General features: G+C 40.1%; 1 protein-coding gene across 1 annotated transcript in view; it reads left to right on the top strand.

Moving 5' to 3' along the window:
- The window catches only part of LOC128591338 (collagen alpha-4(VI) chain-like), a 139,090-nt gene that overhangs the window by 24,477 nt on the left and 94,199 nt on the right, over window positions 1–20,414 (top strand). Inside the window, 5 exon segments of the mRNA XM_053598826.1 lie at window positions 1,050–1,375; window positions 2,757–2,835; window positions 5,291–5,436; window positions 5,590–5,682; window positions 7,402–7,458. Coding sequence (XP_053454801.1) covers window positions 1,050–1,375; window positions 2,757–2,835; window positions 5,291–5,436; window positions 5,590–5,682; window positions 7,402–7,458 — 701 coding nt within the window.

The following is a 20,414-nucleotide window of genomic DNA, read 5'->3' as shown; positions in this document are numbered from 1 at the left end:
GAAGGATCCTCTACATATTTACTTCCCCCATATTGCCTTCCCAATTGTGCAGTTCTGTTTTTACAGATTCTGATACCAGTTTATAGATTCTGAACCAAATATTCCAACATGTGGTAGTCGAAGAAGAAAATGTCTGTCTGTTTTAGCTTATCTCAGGCAGTCCTAATTATGCTTGTTGTTCAGAAGTAGTTAACAATCACACACCTTTATGATTAAGTTACATTTTAATTCATTCAACCCGATTCTGACTCCTGTGTGTCTCTAATCATCAACAATTATATCCTTGGTGGGAATTTTGTGGATGGTCTTATTATACATCTGTAAATGAGTACGTAGGTATAACCTGAAATACTAATGGGCCTTCCCATTGTGGATAAGGCCTTCCCAGGAAAGCTTAAAATTTTTCAGATAGAAGAAATAGGAAATTGGGAGCAATTTTCTCCTGACTGTTCCTCACATGCTCCCATGCCAAAAAGTTGAGGGGAGAGGGAAACAGTTACAGCGGTTACTGGAGGAGACTCGAGGCTCATTTATATTCTTTTCTTCATTTATCTGTCAAACACTTAATGAGCCGCTGTATTAGGCAATGGGAAAATTAGATGACACAGTCTCTAAGATATATCAAGGAATCCTTGTTTAGTAGGGGAGAGGTTGAGTAAGTAACAGTGGACACATGGGAGCATTTAGTAGCTTAACCTGAGCAGGACAGGACAAGAACCAGAAAGTGCTTGAGTGGTGGGATGGGGTGAGGTGGGCATTTGAGCTACTACTTCAAGGACAAGTATGAGTCACCCAGATTGGAGTGGGAGGGTGGGAAAAGACACTTTAGGTAGAGGAAATAGGATCAGCCGAGACATAGAGGTATCAAACAGTACATATTCTGTCAGTTAGCTCTTGCTCTGTAATAAACAATCCCAATATGTAAACAATCACCACTGTTTAGCTTATATTTCTATGGGTTGGCTGGAGATTGGGATTCATTTTTCCGAGTTGTCTGGACTCAGTTATGCATTTGTAGGTGACTAATTTCCTCTTTCCCACCTTCAAAGGATGCAACATGGATTTGTTTGTCGGAATTGATATCTCCACTCCTTCAAAGCAAGTTCAGCAGAAGAAGCTTCTCAGGCTACTGCCAGAGCTGATGCAACAGCTGGCCTTGCTTTCTAACATCAGTTTTGGTGTTCCTGATGACATCAACGCGAGGTTCTGCTACATGGTTCCTCGCTCAAATGGACAGCTTATCTATGACTCAGGCTTTGAGCAATACAATGATGAGATCTTCCAGAAGTTCTTGGCCAATTATAAGTATATGGATGTGAGTTTTTTGCAGTCCCTGGGAGATAATGCTATCAATCTCTCTTCTGCTAAAGTAAAGGTAATAAATACTGAGAACCCATACTAGGGAACCATTGGGCAGGGTAGGATGCAGAAGACTTTTGTGAGAGAGGCCAACCAAATTGTTCTTCATTGGAGATCTTACACAGAGGAAAACCATACTCTTAGACAGTAAGAACCAACAAGAGATCTGTTTTCATTCAAAGATAAATATATTTTTAAGCCTTAGAGTTTGTGTGCTGATTGACGCTTGTAGGGATAAAATAATGAAGTACACGTCCACAGTTTAGTGATTCAAATTCTTCCATAACATATATTTATTACACAGACAACTTAGAAGGTGCTCTAAGACTCCTTAGCTTTTTATGGTCACTCATTGCCATTGAAAGTAGGCTTCTTATTTTTTTGGTCATCATCTTGAACTGTCTTTAGTGACAGCTAATGGCTTACCAGAGCAGCCCACCCCTCAAGGCTCTTCCCCTCTTCCTTCTGCCTATGAATCATAAACCCACAAAAGTCCACAGAGATGGGAAGATTTCATCTGGTGTTTATTAGGAAATTATATACCCAAACTTTATAACTTACTTTTAGGTTTTCCTTTAATTATGCATCCCAATGGATTTCTTATCGAGTAATATCATTCATGTTTGAAATTAAAAATTTTTAAGAGTAAATACATTTTAATGGTAGAAAATGTATTACAAAATGTAACAGAGAATAACAATAACCACCCTCCACGTCTCTTTCTCTCTCCCTCCTCTACTGTGTGCATCCTGCATGCATGCACACACCTCTGTTAATACTTTTGTATTTTTGTGTTGATAAAGATGGATATTGTAAGAATTTTTTGAAGATATTTTTAAGCGAATGCGTTAAGGCTGTTAAATTCTTTTTTGCTCATGGGGAGGGGGAAGTTGAAATAAAAATGAATGTGTGATAAATGAATGAGTGAAAAGGAATAGGGTGAAAGGGTGAGCACAACCAGAAAAACTCACTCTTGTATTTTTAAGAAATATGTAATTTGGCTTGATGCCTATAGCTCAGCATCTAGGGTTCCAGCTACATACACTAGAGCTGATGGTTTGAACCTGGCCCAGGCCTGTCAAACAACACTGACAATGACAACCAAAAAATAGCCGGGCGTTGTGGTGGGCGCCTGTAGTCCCAGCTACTTGGGAGGCTGAGGCAAGAGAATCTCTTAAGCCCAAGAGTTGGAGGTTGCTGTGAACTATGACACCACGGCACTCTACCAAGGGTGACATAGTGAGACTCTGTCTCAAAAAAAAATAAGAAAGAAAGAAAGAAAGAATGAAAGAAAGAAAGAAAGAAAGTAATTTATGGCGCCTACTTTCTCCATTCCTTCTCCCCTCCCTCGTATCTCCCTCTCTGGTTCCCCCACCCCTGTCTCTCATAAACAACAGGTCCTTTTAGTATTTACAGATGGATGGGATGATGATTTAGAGAGACTGAGGAGGACATCAGAGCTTCTGCGTAGCAGAGGTGAGTGCATGGAGGGACCTCACTCCTCCCATGGGGCGAGACTCTCTTTCAGCTCACCAGGTGGCTCTTGGCCCTGCGGAGCTTCCTGTGCGCCTGCTCATGGGAGAAGCTCAGTGCCCAGGGGATTGTTTGAGGCTGAGAAACCACTCTCCTCAAAGTCCCCAACACTGACCAAGAGTCTTCTGACTGACATGACTAGCTTCTGAGGATGAGAGATTGAAGGCACAGCTCTTCAATGATGAGTAGGGGCTTTTAGGCCCACCAGGGGTCCATATATCATTTTCCCCTAAACTCTGGGGTCATCCTGAATCTAGACCTTGCTTTTTGCTCTGATTCCCCCATCTTCCCCCATCTTTGCTCTCCAATTCTTCCTCCTTCTCCAGCTCCAAGGGTTCCTCTGCTAATCTATATGATCTTTGTGAAATTGGAAAAAGTCACCCAATATACTGGGAGGATGCAAGGCTGTGCATGGGCTGCTGGAGGGGTGTGCTGGCTGGATGGGGACATGCATTAGCTCTCTCAGCTGTTGTCCTTGTGTAGTACAACTGGTTCAACTGTACGCAGTGGCTTTAACCATTCCCATTTTAGGCCAAACTCAAAACAAACAACCAACAGCTGGACTTATTCAAGTTCCCTATACCTTTCTCCTTTCTCAGTAGAGTATATTCAACACATTCTGCTAGGGATGATTTTTTCATTGGTTAATGATGTGCTGAAATATTTTTTTATGAAACTTTGCTTCCAACTTAATTTCCACTGGAAGTTTACATTGTTACAACTTTTCTGAAAGAGATTTGGAAGTATGCAACACAAGACTGTAAACTTTGCCCACCTGGCAGTGGCAATTTCGTCCAGGAATTTAGTTTTAAAGAATAATTAAGACTATGAGACTGGATGTGGTGGCTCAGGCGTGTAATCTCAGCACTTTGGGAAGCTATGGCAAGAGGGTCGCTTAAGGACAGGTGCTTGAGACCAGCCTGGGTAACCTAAGGAGACCCTGTTTATGCAAAAAAATGTAAAAAGCCTAGTGAGTGTGGGGTGTGCACCTGAAGTCCCAGCTACTTGGGAGGCTGAGACAGTAGGATCACTTGAGCCCAGGAGTTTGAGATTGTAGTGAGCTATGATCTTGCTACTGCACTCTACCCAGAATGATAGAAAGAGACCCTGTCTCTAAGGAAAAAAATACATATGTACACAACTTTTAGCCACATTGCCAAACAATTGTTTTCAATAACAAAAAGTTGATTTCTATGCCTGTCTCATGAATTTACTGTTCAAATTATTAACAATAATATTTGTTCTAAAATTCAATGAACATTGTGATTTCTATGTGAATTTCCAGAGTCCTCATTCATTTTTTCTCTGCTTTGTGGACAAATCCAGATGATCTCTTAATGCCTACATTAGATGGATGGGCTAGATTATGTATCAATAACAACCTTCACAACTCAGGGATTTATAGTAGTTAGAATGTATTCATCTCATGCCTTCTGCTCATCACTCAAAGACCCCAGGAGGGTCTATCCGAACAGATGCTGCTGTACTTGCTGTGTCAGGGGAAAGGAAATAAGGCAAATAGTGCATTCCTCTTACAATTTCTCCCAGGAGTGACACACATCTCTCCTGCTCATGTTTCATTGACCAGAGTGAGCCATATGGCCACTTTTAACTTTCATGAGATAGATAATATTTTACAGGTAAGGAGTTGTGGTTCAATGAGAGTTTATAACTTTCCCAAAGAAATATAATCCTATCCCTTAAGGAGAGGAGCCAGAGTATTTGTAAATAGCCACAATGACTGCCACAATTTCTAAGAGTAAACCACAAGGGATAGGTTTAAAAAGATTTAACTTAATACAATAAAGGTCAAAAACCATAACAAAATGGGAGCTATAAGAGAGCTATCATGGTCCTTTGTGGTTCCACTTAATTGCTTAACTTTCAGTTGGTGAGATTAGAAGGTATTGGACTAAATTCTTTTTTTTTTTTTTTTTGAGACAGAGTCTTAGTTTGTCATCCTCGGTAGAGTACCATGGCATTATAGCTTACAGCAACCTCAAACTCTTGGGCTCAAGTGATTCTCTTGCCTTAGCCTCTCAAGTAGCTGGGACTGTAATTACCCACCACAAAGCCTGGCCATTGTTTGAGACGGGGTCTCTCTCTTGCTCAGGCTGGTCTCAAACCGTGAGCTCAGGTGATCCACCCATCTTGACCTCCCAGAGTGCTAGGATTACAGGTGTGAGCCACTGTGCCCAGCCTCAGACTAAATTCTTCAGCGAGACATGCCATGAACTAATTTTCAAAATTAGATGTTAACAAAAATGCAGTCTTAAAAAAAGACAATTGAAGGATATGGGATGATGGCATGATGGGACTGAGACAGACAGACCATTCAAAATACATGCAAATAAATCTAATAAATCTAATAAATGTCCCACCTATTGAAATTTTGAAGGATTGTCTGGACTTGTAGTCAGTGGCCTGGAAGGTATGCCTAACTTAGAAGAGCTCCATGAGCTAGAGTTTGGCAGAGGTTTTGCCTATAAGCAGCCTTTGAGCATCACGCTGCGATCCCTCCCAACTGTCTTACTGAAGCAACTTGTAAGCACTTTTTAAGAACACCATCCTTCACTAGGTCCTTCCAATTACGATAATTTTAAAAACATTGAGAGAATTTTGTTTTCTTAGTGTATAATGTGATGCAGGCTAACACAGATGAAGGAAATCGTATCGGGTATAGATTCTGTTTTCCAGGACCCAGTTGTAGCAAGAACATGCTGCAATACGTATGCAAAGTGTTTTGGAGAAGATGGGCACAGAGGTGATGCTGGGAGTCCTGGGAGGAAGGTAAGAATTGGCTGGGTATGGGTAGGGGGAGGGAGAGAGATGATATTTCAATAACCACTGCACACCAGGATCTGTGTTATATATTTAACAACATTTTCTAACTTTATCCTCTTAATAAACCTTTGAGTAGATGTTATTATTTTTTCTTTCTTTCTTTTTTATTGTTAGGGATTCATTGAGGGTACAAGAAACCAGGTTACATTGATTGCATTGTTAAATAAATCCCTCTTTGAGTAGATGTTATTTTATATTTGTGAAATTGGGGCTCAGAGAGGCAACACCACTTTCCTCAAATTGCAGTTGTGAAGAGGCTTTTGGGATTTTACCCTCTCTGTCTACCTGATTCCAAATCCTGTATTCTTTACACCATATTATGCTGCCTACTTATGTTTATTTGACAAACAATGTCACAAATTCTACCACTGTACAGAATTTATCACTTAGGTAACAAATGCTCACTTGTCCAAAATCTGCTTCTTTAGAGGAGTTAAGTGCCTCTTTCCTTTCTATGGAGCATTCTTTTTTATAGCATCAAAAAAGCATTCTTTTTTATAGCATATAATCACTAGTTTCATATAGCAGTTAATTTGCATTTCTGGTAACTCCAGGTTAACCGATGGGAAAGTTACAACTTAACACTTTATTAGTAATGTTCTGCAGATATCCAGGGCTAGCTCAGGTTTCATTCTCACAAGGAGGACAGTTTTATGACAGGGGTGTAATCACAAACTCTATGGAAGGTGGAGTCAAATCATTGTCTTTGGGCCATTGTTTTACATGTTATCTTCGGAAGGTTTATCACGGAGGAATTGGAATGAGTTCTATATGGCTTTGGAGATAAATTTTTTTTATTTAGACTAGTATTGTTTATAATTACCTTAAAAAACAAATTATAGTTATACCTTAGCATTAGATTTTTCTCTCCTCATATTGTTCTTTAATATCAGGTTAGAGAATAAGAAAATCATGTTTGGGAGCTTCCCAACATGTGTATGACTTATTTATTTATTAATTTTGGCTGCTCGGTGACCTTGCCTCAAAGGTCAAAGATGGAAATGTTTAAAATTTTTGACTTCTCTGCTCTTTCTGTTTATTAGAATTCAGTAGTTTGTTGCATCCACTTTCATATCTCGGTTGATCACAAATAAAATATGCTTTCCAGATCTCATTGACCAGTTTTTAGACTAAATAAAAACATCTGGTTATAAAATAGCAAGCCCAAACTTTCTTGGGAGGAAATGGGTTGTGTGTTTAGATATGTAAGAAGAAGTTAAAAAAGAAGAAACTGGATAGCTGAGTCATACAGAAATAAACAAACATTATCAGTAATATGGGCAGAAAGACCTTTGCTTGCAAATGTTTTGTAAAACAAGGTCCAAACACTCTTCAAGAGTAATAGTTTTCCTTAAGCTTGTAACTAGAAATTAGGCTTGGTTTGGATTTTTATAGTAGAATGGCTTTAAAAGCATTTTTAGAAAATAATAGTTCAATGTACTGACTATTAAGAAACTGGTATTCCCATTTTCACTGTAACATAGGCCAAGAATATTTGTTTCTATCTATCTCTGAGCCTTGTGCCTAATACTTAGTAGATTCTCAACAAAAATGTCAACTCAGTGAGCAAAGGATATCTATCAGTAATAATTTTAATTTTTCATAGATATGAGAAACAAAGAATTTAGAGTTCAAGTTATTTATTTTGATTTCTTATCTTGTCAGGGAGAGATGGGTTTCGATGGATTACCTGGTCACCCTGGTGAAGAAGGGGACATGTGAGTACTGAATCTTTTTTCTTGGAAAGGATACGGTAAGATGGGTCAAATGTTAGCAATACTTAATTACACTGAAGTCATGAAAGTTTTTCTCAGCTATGCCATTTACAGTGGGTTTAAATATCTATTTATTATAATAAATGTTGGATGGATACACTTCAAGATATAGTTTCTAGTTGGTGTTTAATGATGAAGTATGGCTGTGTCATATTTTAATCAGTGAATTTGAACCAACTGAAAATGTGTTTTGTGTCTAATGTGCACTCATATATGAGTAGTTGTGAATTATGAGCTAAACTGCAGGTAATTTGTTGCTGTTACTAAGCTACCCATGTTTATAAGTGGTTTAACAAAATAAATTGAAGAGAACCTAAGACCATTTTTATTATAAGTCACTCAGATGCCTTCCTGGGAGGCTGAGAAGGTGATGCAATTACAGTTAATCACCAATGGTTGACACATAACCCTGGCCAAACCACTGAGACTGTGGTGGGCAAGCAGAAGTTATGTACCATATGATTGTCAGGGGAGAAAGCGTGTGTTACAGGGAGCATCGTGAGCAAGGGGACTGAGATGCGGTGGGACCATATTTTTTACATAAAATAAACAATAGAAGGATATAAAACTCCATGGTTTTCAGTTAATTTTGAATTATGGAAAACTATTTTCAAGGTTGATTTGTGTATGTACCACTGGTTTTCAAACTTTTTGGCCTCAGAATACCTTTATACTCTTTCCCCTCTCAGCTTTATTGCACTGTAAATTTCAGATAACATTGTATAATTTAAGGTGTACAGTGTGATGAGTTGATAAGTGCACATACTGTGGAATGATACCACAATCAAGTCGGCTAACGTGTCCATCACAGCACATAGTTACCTTTTCTGGGGGAGATGAGAACATTTAAGATCTACTCCTTTATCAAATTTCAAGTATATAATACAGTATTATTAACTATAGTCACCGAGAACGGACATTGAAAAAGGAATATTATCCCTCCGTTTTCCCCATTCCTCAACTTTTACCTTCTTAAAGACTTTTGAGACCCTCAAAGAGTCTTTGTTTATGTGGCTTCAATCTATTGCTATTTACTGTATTAGAAATTTAAAGTGAAAATTTAAAAATTATTTGTTTATTATCTTATTTCAAAATTTAAAAACCCACTAGAGTTAACATACATGACATAGTCCTTTGTGAAAAATAACTGTTTTCCAATAGAAAAAAAAACCAAAAGATGTTTTCCAAAACTATCTTTTCCTGTGAAAAGCCATTCACAGGACAACACATAGGTATTGTTTTACCTATTTTTTTTTTAAACTTTCTTTCTTTTTTTTAATTAAATCATAGCTGTGTACATCAATATGATCATGGGGCACCATACACGTGTTTCATAGAATATTTGACCCATTTTCATCTCATTAGTTGACATAGCCCTCCTGGCATTTTCCTAGTTACTTTGCCAAGACATTTACATTCCACATTTGCCAAGGCTCACATGTACCCTTGTAAGATGCAACACAGGTGTGATCCTTTCAATCCCCCTCCCTCTATGCACCTCCCCCTCCCTCCCCACGCTTTCCCCCTTCCCCCTGTTCTTAGGTTGTAACTTAGTTATAGCTTTCATGTGAAGGTCCTAAGTTAGTTTCATAGTAGGGGTGAATACATTGGATATTTTTTCTTCCATTCTTGAGACACTTTACTGAGAAGAATATGTTCCAGCTCCATCCATGTAAACATGAAGGAGGTAAAGTCTCCATCTTTTTTCAAGGCTGCATAGTATTCCATGGTGTACATATACCACAATTTGTTAATCCATTCATGGATCAATGGGCACTTGGGTTTCTTCCATGACTTACCAATTATGAATAGGGCTGCCATAAAGATTCTGGTACAAATATCTTTGTTGTGATGTGGTTTTTGGTCTTCTGGGTATATGCCCAGCAGAGGGATTACAGGATTGAATGGCAGATCTATTTTTAGATCTCTAAGTGTTCTCCATATCTCTTTCCAAAAGGAATGCATTAGTTTGCATTCCCACCAGCAGTGCAAAAGTGTTCCCTTTTCTCCACATCCACGCCAACATCTTTGGTCTTGGGATTTTGTGATATAGGCTAGTCTCACTGGAGTTAGATGATATCTCAAAGTAGTTTTGATTTGCATTTCTCTGATGATTAAAGATGATGAGCACTTTTTTTTTAATTTTTTTTATTATTAAATCATAACTGTATACATTGATATGATTATGGGGCATCATACACTCGCTTCATAAACCATTTGACACATTTTTATCACAGTGGTTAACATAGCCTTTCCGGCGTTATCTCAGTTACTGTGCCAAAACATTTACATTCTACATTTACCAAGTTTCGCAAATACCCCTGTAATATGCACCACAGGTGTGATCCCACCGATCTCCCTCCCTCTATCCCCCCCCCTTTCCCACTTCCCCCTATTGTTAAGTTGTAGCTGGGTTATAGCTTTCATGTTAGAGTCCCAAATTAGTTTCATAGTAGGGCTGTGTACATTGGGTACTTTTTCTTCCATTCTTGGGATACTTTACTAAGAAGAATATGTTCCAGCTCCATCCATGTAAACATGAAAGAGGTAAAGTCTCCATCTTTCTTTAAGGCTGCATAGTATTCCATGGTATACATATACCACAATTTATTAATCCATTCGTGGATCGATGGGCACTTCGGCTTTTTCCATGACTTAGCTATTATGAATTGGGCTGCAATAAACATTCTGGTACAAATATCTTTGTTATGTTGTGATTTTTGGTCTTTTGGGTATATGCCAAGCAGAGGAATTACAGGATTGAATGGCAGATCTATTTTTAGATCTCTAAGTGTTCTCCATATATCTTTCCAAAAGGAATGTATTAATTTGCATTCCCACCAGCAGTGCAGAAGTGTTCCCTTTTCTCCACATCCACGCCAACATCTCTGGTCTTGAGATTTTGTGATATAGGCTAGTCTCATTGGAGTTAGATGATATCTCAAAGTAGTTTTGATTTGCATTTCTCTGATGATTAAAGATGATGAGCATTTTTTCATATGTCTGAAGGCCTCGTGCCTGTCTTCTTCAGAGAAGTTTCTCTTCAAATCCCTTGCCCAGCCTGCGATGGGATCCCTTGTTTTTTTCTTGCTGATGCGTTTGAGTTCTCTGTGGATTCTGGTTATTAAACCTTTGTCAGAGATATACCCTGCAAATATCTTCTCCCATTCTGAGGGCTGTCTGCTTGCTCTGCTTATTGTGTTCTTAGCTGTGCAGAAGCTTTTTAGTTTGATCAAGTCCCAGTAGTGTATTTTTGAAGCTGCTTCAATTGCCCGGGGGGTTCTCCTCATGAAATACTCACCCAGACCAATTTCTTCAAGGGTTTTCCCTGCATTCTCCTCTAGTATTTTTATAGTTTCATGTCTTAAGTTTAAATCTTTAATCCAATGAGAGTCTATCTTAGTTAATGGTGAAAGGTGTGGGTCCAATTTCAGTCTTCTGCAGGTTGCCAGCCAGTTCACCCAGCACCATTTGTTAAATAGGGAATCTTTTCCCCACTGAATGTTTTTAATTGGCTTGTCAAAAATCAAATAGCGGTAAGTAGCTGGATTCATCTCTTGGTTCTCTATTCTGTTCCAGACATCTACTTCTCTGTTTTTGTGCCAATACCATGCTGTTTTGATCACTATCGATTTGTAGTAAAGTCTGAGGTCTGGATGAGCACTTTTTCATGTCTGAAGGCTGCTCGCCTGTCTTCTTCGGAGAAGTTTCTTTTCAATTCTCTTGCCCAGCCTGTGATGGTATCCCTTGTTCTTTTCTTGCTAGTGAGTTTGAGTTCTCTGTGGATTCTGGTTATTAAACCTTTGTCAGAGACATAACCAGAAAATATCTTCTCCCATTCTGTGGGCTGTTTTTTTGCTTTACCTGCAGAAGCTTTTTAGTTTGATCAAGTCCCAAAAGTGTATTTTTGAAGCTGCTTCAATCGCCCGGGGGATCCTTCTCATAAAAAACTCACCCAACCCAATTTCTTCAAGGGTTTTCCCTGCACTCTCTTCTAGTATTTTTATAATTTCATGTCTTAAGTTTAGGTCTTTAATCCAGTAAGAGTCTATCTTGGTTAGTGGTGAAAGGTGTGGATCCAGTTTCAGTCTTCCATAGGTTGCCAGCCAGTTCACCCAGCACTATTTGTTAAATAGGGAATCTTTCCCCCACTGGATGTTTTTAATTGGCTTGTCAAAGATTAAATAATGGTAAGTGGCTGGGTTCATCTTTTGGTTCTCTATTCTGTTCCAAACATCTACTTCTCTGTTTTTGTGCCAATACCATGCTGTTTTGATCACTATCAATTTGTAGTATAGTCTGAGGTCTGGTAGCGTAATTCCTCCTGCTTTGTTTTTATTTTTGAGTAATGTCTTGGCTATTCGAGGTTTTTTCTGATTCCGTATAAAATGAAGTATTGTTTTTTCAAGATCTTTAAAGTATGACAGTGGAACTTTAATAGGGATTGCTTTGAAGGTATATGTTGCTTTGGGTAGTATGGACATTTTAACAATGTTGATTCTTCCCAGCCATGAGCATGGTATGTTTTTCCATTTATTAACATTCTCGGCTATCTCTTTTCTTAGAGTTTCATAGTTCTCTTTATATAGATCTTTCACATCCTTTGTTAGATAAACTCCCAAATATTTCATCTTCTTTGGCATTACTGCGAATGGGATAGAGTCCTTAATTGTTTTTTTCAATCCATTTCCTTCAGATTTTCAGATTTCTGAGAGTAAAGTTTCTTGTAATATTCATTAAGGATTTTTTTGATTTCTGAGGAGTCTGTTGTTATTTCGTCTTTGTCATTTTTGATGAGATTAGAGATTTTACTCTTTTTTTCCTGATTAGGTTGGCCAACGGTTTATCTATTTTGTTGAACTTTTCAAAAAAACAGCTTTTTGATTTATTGATCTGTTGTATTGTTCTTTTGTTTTCAATTTCATTTAGTTCTGCTCTGATTTTGGTTATTTCTTTTCTTCTACTGGGTTTGGGGTTGGAGTGTTCTTCCTTTTCCAGTTGCTTGAGATGTCCCATTAAGTTGCTAACTTCCTCTCTTTCCATTCTCCTGAGGAAGGCTTGCAGCGCTATAAATTTCCCTCTTAGAACTGCCTTTGCAGTGTCCCAGAGGTTCTGATAGTTTGTGTCTTCATTGTCGTTTTGTTCCAAAAATTTGGCAATTTCCTTCTTGATCTCATCCCTGACCCAGTTTTTGTTCAGCATGAGGTTATTTAACTTCCATGTTTTTGTATGAGTATGTAGATTCCTGTTGTTACTCAGCTCAAGTTTTATTCCATGATGGTCTGAGAAGATGCATGGAATAACTTCTATTCCTTTAAATTTACTGAGGTTAGATTTGTGACCTAAGATGTGATCAATTTTGGAGTAAGTTCCGTGAGCTGATGAGAAGTATGTGTATTCAGTTTTGTTAGGATGAAATGTTCTGTAAATGTCTGCTAGATCTAAATGCTGGATGGTTAGATTTAAATCTAAAATTTCTTTACTCAGCTTTTTGTTGGAGGATTGATCCCTCACTGCCAAAGGAGTGTTAAAATCTCCGACTATTATGGCGCTGGAGGAAATCAAGTTGCTCATGTCTGTTAGAGTTTCTCTTATGAATTGAGGTGCTTTCTGATAGGGTGCATAGATATTAATAATTGAAATCTCATCATATTGAGTATTACCCTTAACAAATATGACGTGACCATTCTTGTCCTTCCTTACTTTTGTTGGTTTAAAGCCTATTGCGTCTGCAAATAAAATTGCAACACCTGCTTTTTTCTGGTTACCATTTGCCTGAAATGTGGATGACCATCCTTTCACCCTGAGTCTGTATTTGTCTTTTAAGTTAAGATGTGACTCTTGTAAGCAACAGGTATCTGGTCTGAGTTTTTGTATCCAGTCAGCTAACCTATGTCTCTTTAGAGGACAGTTTAAGCCATTCACATTAATGGAGATTATTGATAAGTTTGGTGAAATTTTGGGTATCGAGTTTTTCAAAAGTCCATCGGACAATTTTAATCTTTTCGCCATTGTAGAAGTTGGAGTTTGATCAGGAGTTTCTGAGTGAGTTTACGTTTGTAGTAGAGGATTGGGTTGGTCATTACGGAGGATAGGTCTGAGAATATCCTGAAGAGCTGGTTTGCTTGTGGCAAATTTCTTCAACATTTGAATGTCATTAAAGTATTTAATTTCTCCATCATAGATGAAACTCAGTTTAGCTGGGTACAATATCCGGGGTTGAAAGTTATTTTGCTTTAGGAGATTAAAAGTCGATGACCACACTCTTCTGGCTTGAAAAGTTTCAGCAGAGAGATCTGCAGTCATTCTAATGTTCTTACCTTTGTAGGTAATGGCTTTCTTTAGCCTAATAATCTTGAGAATTTTCTCCTTCATGTTGACTTTAGTGAAGCTAATTATGATATGTCTGGGGGATGACTTATTGGGGTTGAATCGTGCTGGAGTTCTGAAACTGTCTGCTATCTAAATTTCAGAATCTCTAGGCATGTCTGGAAAATTCTCTTTCATTTTCATTGTTTTCCGGAAATCCTATTATTTGTATATTTGCCTTCTTCGAATTATCCCAGAGCTCTCTAACAGAAAGATCTGTTTTTGCTCTCCATTACTCTTTCTCTTTGAGAGTTTGGGAGCATTCGAAGGTTTTATTTTCGATGTCAGAGATCCTTTCTTCTGCTTGGTCCATTCTGTTGCTGAGGGATTCTACTGTATTTTTCATATCTTTAAGGGCTGCAAATTCTTGCTTCAGTGTGTCTAAGTCTTTGGTGGTTTTGTCTTTAAATTCGTTAAATTCTTGAGACAACTTTTGAATTTCTCCTCGGATTCCTAATTCCATTTTATCAATCTTGTATGCAATCCAAATTCTGAATTCGATTTCTGACATGTCTGCCAGTTGTTTATGAATGGGATCTTCAATTACATCTGCCATTTCTTTCCTTGGGGAGGTTGATCTATTCTGGTTATTCATGTTACCGGAGTTTTTCCGCTGATTCCGCCCCATGGTTGTTTTACTCCCTTTCATTTTTCCCCTAGGGTTTCGTTGAAGGCCCGTTCAGTGTTGTAGCCTGAGAGACTGGGGCCCTGTCTGGTGTGGTGGGGCTGAGTGGTTCTGACTTATTGTCAGCTGGCTTCTGTTTGACCTCAGTGAAGCACTTACTCTGGGTTGAAGTCTCAGTTCTCTGAGTCGGCCCTACCCTGGATGTTTCTGGGGTCTGTGAGTCACCTCAGGCAAATCCTATACTCAGGGGTGGCCTCCTCTGGTTGCCCAGGGAGGCAGGGGGTATGGCTTCAGCCACCTCAGGGAACTGCTGCTCTGACGTGGGTCTCCCCCAGCCTCACTCCTGTGTCCCAGCGTCAGGACCGACCAGCCGCAGTTCGGGCACTGTCCACGCCCTGACAGATCCCTCAAGAATCTGGACTCCCGGGGGACAGGCCTCCAGATCCCAGAGTGTAGGTGGGGTGGGGTGTTGGGAGCTCAGAGCCACCGGTAGCAAGCTCACTCCTTTCCTCCCAATCTTTGGCTCCACCGCACCGCTGCAGCCCAAGCCTCCAGGCTTCAGAGTGGAGAGAGAGCGGCTGGAGCCCAGAACCGCTGGGCAGCGAACAGACTCAGCTCCACCCAGTTCCCTGCCTGGCCGGCCACACGGCAGGCGCTCAGGTCTCCAGAGCACAGAGCGAGGGCGGGGAGAGTGCCAGGAGCCCAGAGCCAGCAGGGGCTCCGTGCCGCAGGGACCCCAGTCGGCAGCGAGCAAATTCAGTTCTCCCAGACTCTCGCCTGGTTGTACCGCTGCAGCTCAAGCCTTCAGGCTTCAGAGTGGGGGCAGGGTGGAGGGAGCTACCTATTTACTTTATTAGAAAACAGCTGGATTTGCATGTCTGCCTCTGTATTCAGTCTGTTGTGGTGTCACTTGCAGTGTGGCTTCTTACAAACTCTACCACACACTTGAGAGAGAATGAGAGGAAAAGAAGAAAATAACATTTTAGTGTAATTGGGAAAATAATGGTTCTTTCAAAAATGTCTTAGGGACAGGAGGGGCCTTTGACCACGCTTTCTGAACCACTGGTGTCTGTGTTCTCTTTGCTCCACTTAGTGGCACATCCTTTTATTATTCTGAGTCTTTAGGTGGTCTGAACTTGGATAATAAGCAGAAATTAGAGAAAAATGAAACTGTTGAGATCCGTGCGAGGCAACTTATTTCTTTGATTAAGTTTACAGTAGAGTTGCTCAACTTCAGGAATGTGAATGATGAATTTTCCCTATTTTGTTTAGAAATAATAAAAATAGAGAGAGATTAAAGATGGTGGCCGAGTAACAGCTTCCCTGCAACTGGGAACAGCGAGTCTGGGGAGACAAGGCTCCAGGCATCTCTGGCCGGTGGGATCTGCCTATAATCATCCCTTTGAGGATACAGGGAGCCTGCAAGGGACTTCTGGACCCCAAGAGGAGGACAAAAACAGTGGAAAACTGGCAAGTGGTTGCGTGTGTTCGATCAACCTAATCATGCCGGCAAACCGTAAGTACAAGCAGCAGTGAGACTGCAAACTGGAAAGGCCTTACCTGTGAACTGTTTCGGTGTTCTTGGACTTGGCACTCAGTTGAACTGCCTTGGGGAGAGCTTGAGCAGGAGTGTGGAGAACTTTCGGCTTTGTCTGGGACCCCAGACTGAGCCACTGAGCTGGGCGCAGGAAGCCATTGTGAAAGAACTGACCCGGCAAGCTCCGCCCTCAGGGTCTCAGAGCAAGGATTGGGTGGGTCAAAGTAACCTACTGACTGAGCAGCCTAAAGGCGGGGACTGAGCTGCCTTACAGCCTTAATCCTTAGGGGCAGAGTGAGACAGTTTTGGCACACTAGAGCCTTGGGCTATTGCCCTGGGTAGAGTGCCGTGACGTAACAGCTCATAGCAACCTCAAACTGCTGGGCTTGGTGCCACCCAGACCTCCATGAGAGCTGTGCAGCGACCCCTTGACCAGTGACCTGCACCTACCGGGCCTCCACATTCCCTGACCAGGAACTGCGGGAGCCACGCAACCCTGCGTCCTCCCTCCTGTGTCCTCCCAGCTTCCACACTAGCCCATTGATCTGGACAGGGACTCTGGTGGCTGTGTGCCCTTTGGAGCCCTCCTTGCCTCTGCGCAGAGCTCTGCTGGCCAGAGACTGCTGGAGCCTTGGGCTCTCTGTGCCAAAGTCAGTGGGTGCCTGCCACTCCCAGAACCGTGTGCACGACCCCCAGCCCTGTTGCCGGATCTGGCTGTGTCACAAATCGGAGCTGCTTCCACAACCAGAACTCCCTAGCTAGAGCAGCCCCAGAGGAACTACACAGGGTCACTCCCTACAAAGATCCAGCAACAATAGAGTGATCCCGCTGGGGTCTAATCTTGGAGAGACACCTCCCCAACTCTGAGGACAGCCAGAGGCAATGGTGAAAAACAATCATGAGGCAAAATCAACAGAAAAACTCTGGCAATATGAATAATCAGAGTAGATCAACTCCCCCAAGGATCAATGGGGCAGAAACAGCAGAAGACCCCATGCACAAACAAATAGCTGAGATGTCAGAAATTGAATTCAGGATCTGGATAGCAAATAAGATCGAATTAGAATTCCAAAAGTTATCTCAAGAATTCAACAGATTCAAAGACCAAATGACCAAAGATTTTGACACATTGAGACAAGAAGTTGCATCCCTCAAAGATGTGAGAAACACAGTAGAATCCCTCAGTAACAGAATGGAGCAAGCAGAAGAAAGGATTTCTGACATTGAAGACAAAGCTTTCGAATGCTCCCAAACCCTCAAAGAAGAAGAGAAATGGAGAGCAAAAACAGACCACTCTCTCAGAGAGCTCTCAGATAATTTGAAGAAAACCAATATTTGTCTTATAGGGATCCCCAAAAGTGACGAAGTGGCTTCACAAGGCACAGAGTCTCTTCTCCATGAGATTATGAAGGAGAACTTTCCAGACATGCCAAGAGATTCCAAAATTCAGATAGCAGACAGTTTCAGAACTCCAGCATGAGTCAACCCAAATAAGACATCTCCCAGACACATCATAATCAATTTCACTAAAGTTAATATGAAGGAGAATTAATTCTGAAAGCTGCCAGATGAAAGAAAACCATTACCTACAAGGGGAAGAATATCAGAATAACTGCAGATCTCTCTGCTGAAACCTTTCAAGCTAGAAGAGGATGGTCATCGACTTTTAATCTCCTAAAACAAAATAACTTTCAACCCAGGATCCTGTACCCAGCTAAACTGAGCTTCATTTATGACGGAGAAATTAAATACTTCAACGACATTCACATGTTGAAGAAATTTGCCACAACTAAACCAGCTCTCCAGGAATTCTTAGACCTATCCTCCATAAAGACCAGCGTAATTCTCCACCACAAAAGTAAACCCACCCAAAAAATTCTTGATCATCCAACTTCCACAGCCTCAAAAGGATTAAAAATGTCCACCGGTCTCTCAAAAGGCTTATCAGTACTCTCAATTAATGTGAATGGTTTAAATTGTCCTCTAAAGAGGCATAGGTTGGCGGACTGGATACAAAAACTGAAGCCAGATATCTGCTGCATCCAAGAATCACATCTTACATTAAAAGACAGATTTAGACTCAAGGTGAAGGGATGGTCATCTATATTCCAGGCAAATGGAAAGCAGAAAAAAGCAGGTGTTGCAATCCTGTTCGCAGATGCAATAGGCTTTAAACCAACCAAAATAATTAAGGATAAGGAGGAACACTTCATATTTGTTAAAGGTAATACTCAATATGATGAGATCTCAATTATTAATATTTATGCACCCAACCACAAAACACCACAATTTATGAGAGAAACTCTAACAGACATGAGCAACTCGATTTCCTCCACTTCCATAGTAGTTGGAGATTTTAACACCCCTTTAGTAGTCCTGGATAGATCCTCCAAAACGAAGCTAAGCTAAGAAATTTTAGATTTAAACTCAAGCATTCAACATCTGGACATAACAGACATCTATAGAACATTTCATCCCAACACAACTGAATACACATTCTTCTCATCAGCCCATGGAACATACTCCAAAATAGAGCACATCCTAGGTCACAAATCTAACCTCAGAAAATTTAAAAAAATAGAAATTATTCCTTGCATCTTCTCAGACCATCATGGAATAAAAGTTGAACTCAATAACAACAGGAACCTGCATACCCATACAAAAACATGGAAGCTAAACAACCTTATGCTGAAGGATACAGGGGTTATAGACGAGATTAAGAAGGAAATCACCATATTTTTGGAACAAAACAACAATCAAGACACGAATTACCAGAACCTCTGGGATACTGCAAAGGCAGTCCTAAGAGGGAAATTTATAGCACTGCAAGCCTTCCTCAAGAAAATGGAAAGAGAGGAAGTCAATAACTTAATGGGACATCTCAAGCAACTGGAGAAAGAAGAACACTCCAACCACAAACGCAGCAGAAGAAAAGAAATAACCAAAATCAGAGCAGAATTAAATGAAATTGAAAACAAAAGAATTATACAACAGATCAATAAATCCAAAAGCTGGTGTTTTGAAAAGATCAATAAAATAGATAACCCTTTGGCCAACCTAACCAGGAAAAAAAGAGTAAAATCTCTAATTTCATCAATCAGAAATGGTAATGATGAAACAACAACAGACCCCTCAAAAATTCAAAAAATCCTTAACAAATACTACAAGAAACTCTACTCTCACAAATATGAAAATCTGAAAGAAATCGACCAATACCTGGAAGTGTGCCACCTACCAAGACTTAGCCAGAATGAAGTGGAAATGTTGAACAGGCCTATATCAAGTTCTGAAATAGCATCAACTATACAAAATCTCCCTAAAAAGAAAAGCCCAGGACCAGATGGCTTTACATCAGAATTCTGACCAAACATTTAAAGAAGAACTGGTACCGATACTAGTAAACCTCTTCCAAAATATAGAAAAAGAAGGAATATTAACCAGCACATTCTATGAAGCAAACATCACCTTGATCCCCAAACCAGGGAAAGACCCAACAAGAAAAGAAAATTATAGACCAATATCACTAATGAATATAGATGCTAAAATACTCAATAAGATCCTAACAAACAGAATCCAACAACACATCAAAAAAATTATACACCATGACCGAGTGGGATTTATCCCAGGGTCTCAAGGCTGGTTCAATATACGTAAATCTATAAATGTAATTCAACACATAAACAAACTTAAAAATAAAGACCATATGATTCTTTCAATTGATGCAGAAAAAGCTTTTGATAATATCCAGCATCCCTTCATAATCAGAGCACTTAAGAAAATTGGTATATTGGGGCGGCACCTGTGGCTCAGTCAGTAAGGCACCAGCCCCATATACTGAGGGTGGAGGGTTCAAACCTGGCCCCGGCTGAACTGCAACCAAAAAATAGCCGGGCGTTGTGGTGGGCGCCTGTAGTCCCAGCTACTCGGGAGGCTGAGGCAAGAGAATCGCTTAAGCCCAGGAGTTGGAGGTTGCTGTGAGCTGTGTGATGCCACAGCACTCTACCAAGGGCCATAAAGTGAGACTCTGTCTCTACAAAAAAAAAAGAAAAAAAGAAAAAGAAAAAAAAAAAAGAAAATTGGTATAGAACGGACATTTCTTAAACTAATAAAGGCCATCTACAGCAAACCCACAGCCAATATTGTATTGAATGGAGTTAAATTGAGATCATTTCCACTTAGATCAGGAACCAGGCAAGGTTGCCCATTGTCTCCATTGCTCTTTAACATTGTAATGGAAATTTTAGCCATTGCAATTAGGGAAGAAAAGGTGATCAAGGGTATCCACATAGGGTCAGCAGAGATCAAACATTCACTCTTCACAGATGATATGATTGTATATCTGGAAAACACTAGGGATTCTACTACAAAACTT

Source organism: Nycticebus coucang, chromosome 8 (assembly GCF_027406575.1).
Source record: "Nycticebus coucang isolate mNycCou1 chromosome 8, mNycCou1.pri, whole genome shotgun sequence".
Classification (NCBI taxonomy): Eukaryota; Metazoa; Chordata; class Mammalia; order Primates; family Lorisidae; genus Nycticebus; species Nycticebus coucang.
Note: the sequence above shows the minus strand (reverse complement) of the source record. Positions and strands in the feature narration are given on the sequence as shown.